The sequence below is a fragment of the Dryobates pubescens genome, unplaced genomic scaffold (genome assembly GCF_014839835.1).
Source record: "Dryobates pubescens isolate bDryPub1 unplaced genomic scaffold, bDryPub1.pri scaffold_74_arrow_ctg1, whole genome shotgun sequence".
Classification (NCBI taxonomy): domain Eukaryota; kingdom Metazoa; phylum Chordata; class Aves; order Piciformes; family Picidae; genus Dryobates; species Dryobates pubescens.
This window is the reverse complement of record NW_026530793.1, coordinates 102,585-115,227: the sequence shown is the minus strand read 5'-3', so window position 1 is coordinate 115,227 and position 12,643 is coordinate 102,585. Positions and strand designations below refer to the sequence as shown.

Here is a 12,643-nt window from a genome sequence, read left to right as displayed (position 1 = left end):
GGGACACCTTGGGAGCACTTTGGGGACATTCTTGGGGACACCTTGGGAAATCCTTGGGGGCACTTTGGGGACACCTTAGGGACAACTTTGGGGACAGCCTTGGGGACACTTTGGGGAGAGCCTTGGGGACACTTTGGGGACATGTTGGGGACACCTTGGGGACAGTTTGGGGAACACCTTGGGGACAGTTTGGGGAACACTTTGGGGACAGCCTTGGGGCCACTTTGGGGACACCTTGGGGACACTTCGGGGACATTCTTGGGGTCACCTTGAGGAAATCCTTGGGGGCAGTTTGGGGACATCCTTGGGGACACTTTGGGGACAGCCTTGGGGACACCTTTGGGAACTCCTTGGGGACACCTTGGGGAAATCCTTGAGGGCAGTTTGGGGACAGCCTTGGGGATACTTTGGGGAGAGCCTTGGGGACACTTTGGGGACATTCCTGGGGACACTTTGGGGAAATCCTTGAGGGCAGTTTGGGGACACCTTAGGGACATCTTTGGGGACAGTTTGGGGACACCTTGGGAATAGCTTGGGGACAGCCTTGGGGACACTTTGGGGACTTGTTGGGGACACCTTGGGGCCAGCCTTGGGGACACTTTGGGGACTCCTTGGGGACAGTTTGGGGACCACTTTGGGGACATTCTTGGGGACTCCTTGTGGACACTTTGGGGACAGCCTTGGGGACACTTTGGGGACACCTTGGGGGCATCCCTGGGGACAGCCTTGGGGACACCTTTGGGAACTCCTTGTGGACACTTTGGGGACAGCCTTGGGGACACCTTGGGGACAGTTTGGGGAACGCCTTGGGGACATCCTTAAGGACTTTGGGGACAGCCTTGGGGACACCTCGGGGCCATTTCCCGCCCCCCCGTCCCCTCCCCCCCTTCCTTCCCCCCCCCCCCCCCCCCCCCCCCCCCCCCCGCGCGGTTTCCATAGCGACGTCGCCGCCGCCCTCTTGCCGCGCAGGCGCCTCACTTCCGGTCACGTGGCGGCCGCGCTGCATCCCGCCAACCACTTCCGGCGCCGGCAGCCAATCAGCGCCCGGCCCCGCGCCGGAAGCGGCAGCGGCGGCGGCGGTCGGGATGCAGCTGGACGGAGCTCCGCGGCACCGTGAGCGCCCGGGGGGCGAGGGGCTGGGCCCGGGCCCGATCCTATCCCCTGCCCCGGCCCCGACCCTGCCCCCGGCCCAGCCACAGCCCCAGCGCCGGCCCTGCCCCGGCCCCGGCCCTGTCCCGGCCCCGATCCTGCCCCAGGCCCAGCCACAGCCCCAGCGCCGGCCCTGCCCCGGCCCTGTCCCGGCCCCGATCCTGCCCCAGGCCCTGCCCCCGGCCCAGCCACAGCCCCAGCGCCGGCCCTGCCCCCGGCCCCGATCCTGCTCCCGGCCCCGATCCTGCCCCCGGCCCAGCCACAGCCCCAGCGCCGACCCGGCCCCGACCCTGTCTCGGCCCTGCCCCCGGCCCCGATCCTGCCCCAGGCCCAGCCACAGCCCCAGCGCCGACCCTGCCCCGGCCCCGATCCTGCCCCAGGCCGTGCCCCCGGCCCAGCCACAGCCCCAGCGCCGATCCTGCCCCCGACCCCGGCCCCGATCCTGCCCCCGGCCCTGCCCCGGCCCCGACCCTGCCCCGGCCCCGATCCTGCCCCAGGCCGTGCCCCCGGCCCAGCCACAGCCCCAGCGCCGATCCTGCCCCCGACCCCGGCCCCGATCCTGCCCCCGGCCCTGCCCCGGCCCCGACCCTGCCCCCGGCCCCGATCCTGCCCCAGGCTGTGCCCCAGGCCCTGCCCCCGGCCCAGCCACAGCCCCAGCGCCGACCCTGCCCCCGGCCCCGACCCCGATCCTGCCCCCGGCCCTGCCCCTGGCCCTGCCCCTGCTCCTGGCTCCCACCCTGCCCAGTCCCGGCCCCACCTCGGCCCCGCCCCCGGCCCCGCCCCTGCCACTGGTTCTGCCCCGGCCCCGCCCCTGCCCCTGGCTCATACCCAGCCAAGTCCTGACCTACCCCCAGCCCCGCCCCTGCCCCTGGCCCCACCCCTGCCCCTGGTTCTACCCCTGGCTCCCACCCTGCCCAGTCCCAACCCACCCCCGGCACCGCCCCAGCCCCACCCCTGCCCCCGCCCCAGCCCCACCCCTGGCTCCCACCCTGCCCAGTCCCAACCCACCCCCGGCACCGCCCCAGCCCCACCCCTGCCCCCGCCCCGGACCCGCCCCTGGCTCCCACCCTGCCCAGTCCCAACCCACCCCTGGCACCGCCCCAGCCCCGCCTCTGCCCCCACCCTGGCCCCACCCCTGGCTCCCACCCTGCCCAGTCCCAACCCACCCCCGGCCCCGCCCCAGCCCCGCCTCTGCCCCTGCCCCTGCCCCACCCCTGGCTCCCACCCTGCCCAGTCCCAACCCACCCCCGGCACCGCCCCGGCCCCACCCCTGCCCCCGCCCCGGCCCCACCCCTGGCTCCCACCCTGCCCAGTCCTGACCCACCCCCGGCACCGCCCCAGCCCTGCCCCTGCCCCCACCCCGGCCCCACCTCTGGCTGACACCCTGCCCAGTCCCAACCCACCCCTGCCCCCGCCCCGGCCCCGCCCCTGGCTCCCACCCTGCCCAGTCCCGACCCACCCCCACCCCGTGCCCCGCCCCAGCTGCGGGGCCCCGCTGCCCCCTCCCCCTCCCCCTCACCCCCTCTCTCCTGTCCCCCCTGCAGCCCCCAAGCGCCGGCTCCCGGCGGCTCCTCGCATGGCCGACCCCCACCCCCTCTTCGACGACACCAGCGCGGGGGGCGGCGCCCACCGGGGCTACGGGGCTCCTCCCCCCCCCGCCCCCGCCCCCTCTGCCTCCTCCTCCTCCTCCTCCTCCCTCCTCTACCCTCCCCCCGCCGCCTTCCTCAGCCAGCCGGTGTCCAGCCTGGCCGCGGCGTACGGCAGCAGCCTGGCCAGCCAGGGCCGCGAGGTGGTGGATCGCAACGTGAGTGCCGGCGGGGGGAGGGGGGCAGAGGGGGGCGGGGGCAGCCGCGGCCCCGCTCCCCTCGGCCCCTCCCCTCACGGCCCCGGGCCCCGCCCCGCAGCTGGATCGCTTCATCCCCGTGGGGAGGCTCAAGTACTACTTCGCCGTGGACACCGCCTACGTGGGCAGGAAGCTGGGGCTGCTGGTGTTCCCCTTCCTGCACCAGGTCGGGGGGGGCGGGGCAGGGGTGGGGCAGGGGCGGGGTGAGGCAGGGGTAGGACTGGGGTAATGGCAGGAGAAGGGCGGGGATGGGGTGGGGCAGGGGTGGGGTAGGGGCAGGGGCAGGACTGCGGTAATGGCGGGAGTAGGGTGGGGACAGGGCAGGGGTGGGGCAGGGGTGGGGTAGGGGTGGGGCAGGGTTGGGGTGGGGGCATGGGCAGGGTTGGGGCAGGGGTGGGGTGAGGCAGGGGTAGGACTGGGGTAATGGCAGGAGAAGGGCGGGGACGGGGCAGGGGCAGGGTAGGGGTGGGGTAGGGGTGGGGTAGGGGCTGGGTTGGGGCAGGGGCAGGACTGGGGTAATGGCAGGTGCAGGGCGGGGACAGGGCAGGGGCGGGGTCAGGAGCACGGCAGGGGCAGGGGTGGGGTAGGGGTGGGGGCAGGGGCAGGTTTGGGTTGGGGTGGGGGCATGGGCGGGGTTGGGGCAGGGGCGGGGTGAGGCAGGGGCAGGACTGGGGCAATGGCAGGAGCAGGGCGGGGACAGGGCAGCGGTGGGGCAGGGGTGGGGTAGGGGTGAGGCAGGGGTAGGACTGGGGCAATGGCAGGAGAAGGGCGGGGACAGGGCAGGGGCGGGGTCAGCAGCACGGCAGGGGCAGGGGTGGGGTAGGGGTGGGGGCAGGGGCAGGGCAGGGGCGGGGCAGGGGTGGGGGCAGGGGCAGGGTTGGGGCGGAGCAGGGTGAGGCGGGGTTAGGACTGGGGCAATGGCAGGAGTAGGGTGGGGACAGGGCAGGGTCAGGGTGGGGACAGGGCAGACGCAGGGTAGGGGTGGGGGCAAGGCAGGGCAGGGGCGGGGTGAGGCAGGGTCAGGACTGAGGCAAGGGCAGGAGCAGGGCGGGGACAGGGCAGGGGTGGGGCAGGGGCAGGGTAGGGGCAGGGCAGGGGCGAGTTGGGGTGGGGGCATGGGCGGGGTTGGGGCAGGGGCAGGGTGAGGCAGGGTCAGGGCAGAGGCAATGGCAGGAGAAGGGCGGGGACAGGGCAGGGGCAGGGTTGGGGCAGGGGCGGGGCAGGGGTGGGGGCAGGGTCAGGGTTGGGGCAGGGTCAGGACTGGGGCAATGGCAGGAGAAGGGTGTGGACAGGGCAGGGTCAGGAGCAGGGCAGGGGCAGGGCAGGGGTGGGGCAGGGCCAGGGCAGGGCAGGGGCGGGGTAGGGGTGGGGTGGGGTAGGGGTGGGACAGGGGCAGGGTGAGGCAGGGTCAGGACTGGGGCAAGGGCAGGAGCAGGGTGGGGATAGGGCAGGGGTAGGGCAGGGCAGGGACAGGGCAGGGGCAGGGTAGGGGTGGGGGCAGGGGCAGGGGCAGGGCAGGGGTAGGGCAGGGGCAGGGCACAGGCAGGGCAGGGGTGGGGTTGGGGCAGGGGCAGGGTGGGGGTCAGGGTGGGGGCAGAGTGGGGGCCTGGGTCAGAGGCTCTGGGCCTGGGGCAGAGGGGTCCCTGCTGCCCCCTTGGGGGGGTCTCTCACCCCCCTGTGCCCCCCCAGGACTGGCAGGTTCGTTACCAGCAGGACTCTCCGGTCGCGCCTCGCTTCGACGTCAACGCTCCTGACCTCTACATCCCCGGTGAGAGACCCCCCTGAGACCCCCCCCCGAGCCCCCCCTGACCCCTGACCCCTGAGACCCCCCCCGAGCCCCCCCAGACCCCTGAGACCCCCCCTGAGCCCCCCCTGACCCCTGAGACCCCCCCTGAGCCCCCCCTGACCCCTGAGACCCCCCCTGAGCCTCCCTGAGCCCTGAGACCCCCCCTGGGCCCCCCAGACCCCTGAGACCCCCCCTGGGACCCTCCAGTCCCCCCCAGACCCCTGAGACCCCCCCTGAGACCCCCCCTGAGCCCCCCAGACCCCTTTGAGACCCTCCCCGAGCCCTCCTGACCCCTGAGACCCCCCAGTGCCCCCCTGACCCCTGAGACCCTCCTAAGACCCCCCCGAGCCCCCCCAGACCCCTGAGACCCCCCCTGAGCCCCCCAGACCCCTGAGACCCCCCCTGAGCCCCCCAGACCCCTGAGACCCCCCCTCAGACCCCCCAGTCCCCCCAGACCCCTGAGACCCCCCAGTGCCCCCCCCGAGCCCTGAGCGCCCCCAGTGCCTCCCTGAGCCCCCCCCAGACCCCTGAGCCCCCCCCTGAGCCCCCCTAGACCCCTGAGACCCCCCCTCAGCCCCCCCGACCCCTGAGCCCCCCCAGTGCCCCCCAGACCCCTGAGACCCCCCCCTGAGCCCCCCAGACCCCTGAGACCCCCCCTCAGCCTCCCCAGACCCCTGAGCCCCCCCCAGTGCCCCTCCCCCACCCCCTGAGCCCCCTCCCCGTGCCCCTCCCTGCCCCTCAGGCCCCTCCCCCACCCCCTGAGCCCCTCCCATCTCCCCCCCCCCCCCCGGTGCCTCCCCGAGACCCTCCCAGTGCCCCTCCCAGCCCCTCCCAGCCCCTCCCACCGCCCCTCCCCCTGACCTGCCTGTGTCCCCCTCCCCCCCCCAGCCATGGCCTTCCTCACCTACATCCTGGTGGCCGGCCTGGCCTTGGGCACCCAGGACAGGTCAGTGACTTCTCCTCCCAGCTCCCTGGGGGTGGGGCTCTCCTGCAGCAGCCCCTCCCCCACCTTCTGCTGCCCCTTCCTCCTCCCTCCCCCCCCCCCAGGTTCTCCCCAGACAGCCTGGGGCTGCAGGCCAGCTCGGCCCTGGCCTGGCTGCTGCTGGAGGTCCTGGCCCTGCTGCTGGCTCTCTACCTGCTGGCCATCGGCACTGAGCTGGGCACCCTCGACCTGCTGGCCCTGGCTGGCTACAAATACGTGGGGTGAGGGTCCCCAAGGGGGTGGGGAGGGGTCCCAGGGGGTGGGGAGGGACCCTAGGGGGTGGGGGAGGGGAGCTGCAGGCCTGCTGTGCTTGGTCGGCTACTAATGTGTGAGGGGAGGGGCCCAGGAGTGGGGAGGGGTCCTAGGGAGTGGGGAGGGGGTGGAGAGGGAGCCTAGGGGGTGGGGAGGGGTCCCAGGGGGTGGGGTGGGGGTGGGGAGGGGGTGGAGAGGGGCCCCAGGGGGTGGGGGAGGGGGGCTGCAGACCTGCTGTGCTTGGCCGGTTTCTAATGTGTGGGGGGAGGGGCCCAGGAGTGGGGAGGGGTCCTAGGGGGTGGGGAGGGGGTGGAGAGGAGCCCTAGGGGGTGGGGAGGGGGTGGAGAGGGGCCCCAGGGGGTGGGGAGGGGGTGGAGAGGGGTCCTAGGGGGTGGGGGAGGGGGGCTGCAGGCCTGCTGTGCTTGGTTGGCTACTAATGTGTGAGGGGAGGGGCCCAGGAGTGGGGAGGGGTCCTAGGGGGTGGGGAAGGGGTGGGGGAGGGGTCCCAGGGGGTGGGGGAGGGGTGGGGAGGGGTCCTAGGGGGTGGGGGAGGGGGGCTGCAGGCCTGCTGTGCTTGGTCAGCTACTAATGTGTGGGGGGAGGGGCCCAGGAGTGGGGAGGGGTCCTAGAGAGTGGGGGAGGGGTCCTAGGGGGTGGGGAGGGGGTGGAGAGGGAACCTAGGGGGTGGGGGAGGGGTCCCAGGGGGTGGGGAGGGGGTGGAGAGGGAACCTAAGGGGTGGGGGAGGGGTCCTAGGAGGTAGAGAGGGGCCCCAGGGGGTGGGGGAGGGGGGCTGCAGACCTGCTGGCCCTGGCTGGCTACAAATACGTGGGGTGAGGGTCCCCCAGGGGGTGGGGAGGGGTCCCAGGGGGTGGGGAAGGGGCCCTAGGGGGTGGGGGAGGGGGGCTGCAGGGCTGCTGTGCTTGGCCGGTTTCTAATGTGTGAGGGGAGGGGCCCAGGAGTGGGGAGGGGTCCTAGGGAGTGGGGAGGGGGTGGAGAAGGAACCTAGGGGGTGGGGGAGGGGTCCCAGGGGGTGGGGAGGGGGTGGGGAGGGGCCCTAGGGGGTGGGGGAGGGGTCCCAGGGGGTGGGGAAGGGGTGGAGAGTGGCCCTAGGGGGTGGGGGAGGGGGGCTGCAGATCATCTGGCCCTGGCTGGCTATAAATATGTGGGGTGAGGGTCCCCAAGGGGGTGGGGAGGGGTCCCAGGGGGTGGGGAGGGGCCCTAGGGGGTGGGGGAGGGGCGCTGCAGGCCTGCTGTGCTTGGCTGGCTACTAATGTGTGGGGGGAGGGGCCCAGGAGTGGGGAGGGGTCCTAGGGGGTGGGGAGGTGGTGGGGAGGGGGTGGGGGAGGGGTCCCAGGGGGTGGGGAGGTGGTGGGGAGGGGGTGGGGGAGGGGTCCCAGGGGGTGGGGAGGGGGTGGAGAGGGGGCCTAGGGGGTGGGGAGGGGTCCCACGGGGTGGGGGAGGGGAGTTGCAGGCCTGCTGTGCTTGGCTGGTTTCTAATGTGTGGGGTGAGGGGCCCAGGAGTGGGGAGGGGTCCTAGGGGGTGGGGAAGGGGTGGGGGAGGAGGTGGGTGAGGGTCCCCAAGGGGGTGGGGAGGGGTCTTAGGGGGTGGGGGAGGGGGGCTGTAGGCCTGTTGTGCCCCGCCCCCTCCCCCGAGACCCTCCCAGTGCCCCTCCCAGATCCCTGAGACCCTCCCAGTGCCCCTCCCCGACCCTCCCAGCTCCCTCCCAGCCCCCTGAGACCCTCCCAGTGCCCCTCCCAGATCCCTGAGACCCTCCCAGTGCCCCTCCCAGCTCCCCCTCAGCCCCCTGAGACCCTCCCAGTGCCCCTCCCAGCCCCCTGAGACGCTCCCAACGCCCTCTCTGACCCCCCCACCCCCCCCGGCAGGATGATCCTGGGGCTCCTGGCTGGGCTGCTCCTGGGCCGCAGCGGCTACCACGTGGTGCTGAGCTGGTGCTGTCTCAGCCTCTTCGTCTTCATGGTGAGGGGGCGGGGCTCAGGGGGCTGGGGGTGGTGCTGGGAGGGGCTGGGAGGGCCTCAGGGGGCTGGGGAGGGTGCTGGGAGGGGCTGTGAGGGCTGGGGTGGGGTGCTGGGAGGGGCTCAGGGGGCCGGGCGGGGCGCTGGGAGGGGCTCAGGGGGCCCGGCGGGGCGCTGGGAGGGGCTCAGGGGGCCCGGCGGGGCGCTGGGAGGGGCTCAGAGGGCTGGGGTGGGCGCTGGGAGGGGCTCAGAGGGCTGGGTGGGGCGCTGGGAGGGGCTGTGAGGGCTGGGGTGGGGCGCTGGGAGGGGCTCAGGGCTGGGGTGGGGTGCTGGGAGGGGCTCAGGGGGCCGGGCGGGGCGCTGGGAGGGGCTCAGGGGGCCCGGCGGGGCGCTGGGAGGGGCTCAGAGGGCTGGGGTGGGCGCTGGGAGGGGCTCAGAGGGCTGGGTGGGGCGCTGGGAGGGGCTGTGAGGGCTGGGGTGGGGCGCTGGGAGGGGCTCAGGGCTGGGGTGGGGTGCTGGGAGGGGCCTTGGGCTGGGGGGGGCACTGGGAGGGGCTCAGAGGGCTGGGGTGGGGTGCTGGGAGGGGCTCAGAGGGCTGGGTGGGGCGCTGGGAGGGGCTGTGAGGGCTGGGTTGGGGCGCTGGGAGGGGCTCAGGGCTGGGGTGGGGTGCTGGGAGGGGCTCAGAGGGCTGGGGGCGGTGCTGGGAGGGGCCTTGGGCTGGGGGGGCACTGGGAGGGGCTCAGAGGGCTGGGGTGGGGCGCTGGGAGGGGCTCAGGGGGCTGGGGAGGGTGCTGGGAGGTGATCAGGGGGCCAGGCGGGGTGCTGGGAGGGGCTCAGGGGGCAGGGGGGGCATTGGGAGGGTCTCAGGGGGCTGGGTGGGGCACTGGGAGGGGCTCAGGGGGCCGGGCAGGGCGCTGGGAGGGGCTCAGAGGGCCGGGCGGGGCACTGGAACGGGCTCAGAGGGCCGGGTGGGGCACTGGGAGGGGTCTCAGGGGGCCGGGTGGGGCACTGGGAGGGGCTCAGGGGGCTGGGGGGGTGATGGGAGGGACAAGGGTCAGGGGGATCAGGGTGGGTCTGGGGGTGTCAGGGGGTGTGAGGGGGGCCAGGGGGGTCAGGGTGGGTCTGGGGGCATCATGGGGGTCAGGGTGGGTCTGGGGGTGTCAGGGGGGGGTCAGGGGGGTCAGGGTGAGTCGGGGGGTGTCAGGGGGTGTGAGGGGGGCCAGGGGAGTTGGGGTGGGTCTGGGGGTGTCAGGGCAGTCAAGGTGGGTCTGGGGGTCTCAGGGGGGGGTCAGGGGGGTCAGGGTGGGTCTGGGGGTCTCAGGGGGGGTCAGGGGGATCAGGGTGAGTCTGGGGGTGTCAGGGGGGGGTCAGGGTGAGTCTGGGGGTGTCAGGGGGTGTGAGGGGGGGCCAGGGGTGTCGGGGTAGGTCTGGAGGAGTGAGAGGGGACTTGGGGGGGCGGGGAGGGGGCTTCACCTCCCCCCTCCCCCTCCCCCTTCCCCCTCCCCCTCCCCCCCCGGCGCAGCTGCGGAGCCTGCGGCTGAAGCTGCTGCCGGAGGCGGCGGCCGAGGGGGCGGCGCCACGGGGGGGGCGGAGCCAGCTGCGGATGTACCTCACGGCCGCCATGGCTGCGGCCCAGCCCCTGCTGATGTACTGCCTGACCTACGGCCTGGCGCCCTGAGCGCCCCCCGGTGGCGGCCTCCGGAATCACACCCCCCTGACTGCCTGACCTACGGCCTGGCGCCCTGAGCGCCCCCCGGTGGCGGCCTCCGGAATCACACCCCCTGGAATCACACCCCCTGGTTGCCTGACCTACGGCCTGGCGCCCTGAGCGCCCCCCGGTGGCGGCCTCCGGAAATACACCCCCCTGTATCACACCCCCCGGACTGCCTGACCTACGGCCTGGCGCCATGAGCGCCCCCCGGTGGCGGCCTCCGGAAATACACCCCCCTGAATCACACACCCCTGTATCACACCCCCTGACTGCCTGACCTACGGCCTGGCGCCCTGAGCGCCCCCCGGTGGTGGCCTCCGGAATTACACCCCGCTGAATCACACCCCCTGGCTGCCTGACCTACGGCCTGGCGCCCTGAGCGCCCCCCGGTGGCGGCCTCCGGAATTACACCCCCCTGAATCACACCCCCTGGCTGCCTGACCTACGGCCTGGCGCCCTGAGCGCCCCCCGGTGGCGGCCTCCGGAATCACACCCCCCGGAATCACACCCCCCTGACTGCCTGACCTACGGCCTGGCGCCCTGAGCGCCCCCCGGTGGCGGCCTCCGGAATCACACCCCCCGGAATCACACCCCCCTGACTGCCTGACCTACGGCCTGGCGCCCTGAGCGCCCCCCGGTGGCGGCCCGCGGAATTACACCCCCCTGAATCACACCCCCCTGACTGCCTGACCTACGGCCTGGCGCCCTGAGCGCCCCCCGGTGGCGACCCGCGGAATTACACCCCCCTGAATCACACCCCCTGGCTGCCTGACCTACGGCCTGGCGCCCTGAGCGCCCCCCGGTGGCGGCCCGCGGAATAACACCCCCCTGAATCACACCCCCCTGGCTGCCTGACCTACGGCCTGGCGCCCTGAGCGCCCCCCGGTGGCGGCCCTCCGGAATCACACCCCCCTGAATCACACCCCCTGGCTGCCTGACCTACGGCCTGGCGCCCTGAGCGCCCCCCGGTGGCGGCCTCCGGAATCACACCCCCCTGAATCACACCCCCTGACTCCCTGACCTACGGCCTGGCGCCCTGAGCGCCCCCCGGTGGCGGCCCGCGGAATAACACCCCTGTATCACACCCCCTGGCTGCCTGACTTACGGCCTGGCGCCCTGAGCGCCCCCCGGTGGCGGCCTCCGGAATCACACCCCCCTGTATCACACCCCCCTGACTGCCTGACCTACGGCCTGGCGCCATGAGCGCCCCCCGGTGGCGGCCTCCGGAATCACACCCCCCTGAATCACACCCCCCTGACTGCCTGACCTACTGCCTGGCACCCTGAGCGCCCCCCGGTGGCGGCCTCCGGAATCACACCCCCCTGTATCACACCCCCTGACTGCCTGACCTACGGCCTGGCGCCATGAGCACCCCCCTCTGGCCACCTCCTGAATCACACCCCCTGTATCACACCCCCTGACTGCCTGACTACCGCCTGGCCCCCTCAGGCGCCCCCCTCAGGCGCCCCCAGGCCCCAACCCACCCCCCAGTAAAGGCTGCGGCCGCCGAGCGGCGTCTGGCTGTGCCGGGGGGGGGACGGAGGGGAGGCAGGGGGAGCCCGAGGGGTCCCAGCGGATCCCAGCGGAGCCTGGCGGCTCACGGCGGATCCCAAGCGGTCCCAATTGATCCCAAAGGATCACAGCGGATCCTGAGGGGTCACGGCGGATCCCAGCGGATCCCAAAGCATCTCAGTGGGTCCTGATGGGTCACAGCTGATCCCGAGGGGTCCCAGAGGGTCCCGCCAGGTCCCAGGGGGTCCCAGTGGATCCGGGGGGATCCCAGTGGATCCCAATGGGTCACAGCAGATCCTGATGGATCACAGAAGGTCCCAAAAGGTCCCAATGGATACCAAAGGATCACAGCAGATCCTAATGGATTCTGACAGATCATAGTGGATCCCTATGGGTTACAGCAGATCCCAACAGATCCCAAAGCTCAGTGGGTCCTGATGGGTCACAGCAGACCCCAGTGGATCCCAGCAGATCCTGATGGGTCACAGCAGATCCCAATGGATCCTACTGGGTCCCACCAGGTCCTGATGGGTCACTACATATCCCAGTGGATCACAAAGGATCACACTGGATCCTGATGGGTCGCAGCAGATTCCAGTGGATCTCAAAGGATCACAGCAGATCTCAATGGGTCACAGCCGATCCAGATGGGTCACAGCAGATCCCAGTGGGTCTCAGGGGATCCCCAGCAGGTCACAGCGGATCCCAATGGATCCTGGCGGATCGTGACGGATCACAGTGGATCCCGAGGGGATCCCAAATGGGTCACAGCAGATCCCACTCGGTCCCAATGGATCATGCCAGAGCCCAATGGGCCTCAACAGATCGCAGCCAAACCCTATGGGTCACAACAGATCCAGAGTGGATACCAAGTGGATCCCAACTGGATCACAGCAGATCCCAATGAACCACAACATATCCCAGCGGATCCTGATGGGTCACAGCAGATCCCAGCGGATCCCAATGGATTTGGGGGGGTGGTGGGTGGTGCCCCCTCCAGAGCTTCAGGACTCTCCTGATCCCCCCCCTCTGAATCCAACCCCTGGGATCCCTCCCCCCCCCCCCAACCCCCTCCTGCCAGGTCCTAAGACCCTCCCCCCCAGGACACCCCCCCCAGCTCCCCTTGAGGGGGAGGGCAGGGCCTCCGGGGTGCTGGGCGGGGCCTGGATCATGAATATTAATGAGCATCTCAGGTTAAAGGAGCCAGGCGGGGACGGGGGGGGGGGGAGGAAGAAGTGGGCGGGCTCCAAAGGCCACCCGAGGGGCGTGGCTGGAGCCTGTCGGGCGGAGCTTAGCTGAGCGGGAGCCGAGGGGAGAAGCGTCTTGGGCTGGGCTGGGCGGGGCTGGAGCTGTGGGCGGGGCTGGAGCTGTGGGCGGGGCTTGCTGCGCACTGCCCAATGGGGGCGCGGCGCGGGTCGGCTGCGGGCGGGGGG

General features: G+C 72.7%; 1 protein-coding gene across 1 annotated transcript; it reads left to right on the top strand.

Moving 5' to 3' along the window:
• Nucleotides 1-939: 939 nt before the first annotated feature.
• YIF1B (Yip1 interacting factor homolog B, membrane trafficking protein) lies at nt 940-9,693 on the top strand (the record flags this gene model as incomplete). The annotated part of the gene is made up of 8 exons (XM_054179519.1): nt 940-1,113; nt 2,686-2,953; nt 3,054-3,158; nt 4,682-4,760; nt 5,667-5,724; nt 5,826-5,981; nt 7,898-7,991; nt 9,510-9,693. Coding segments are annotated over 8 exons (1,090 nt in total), but the record flags the coding sequence as incomplete, so codon positions are not given.
• Between the last annotated feature and the right edge of the window lie 2,950 nt (nt 9,694-12,643).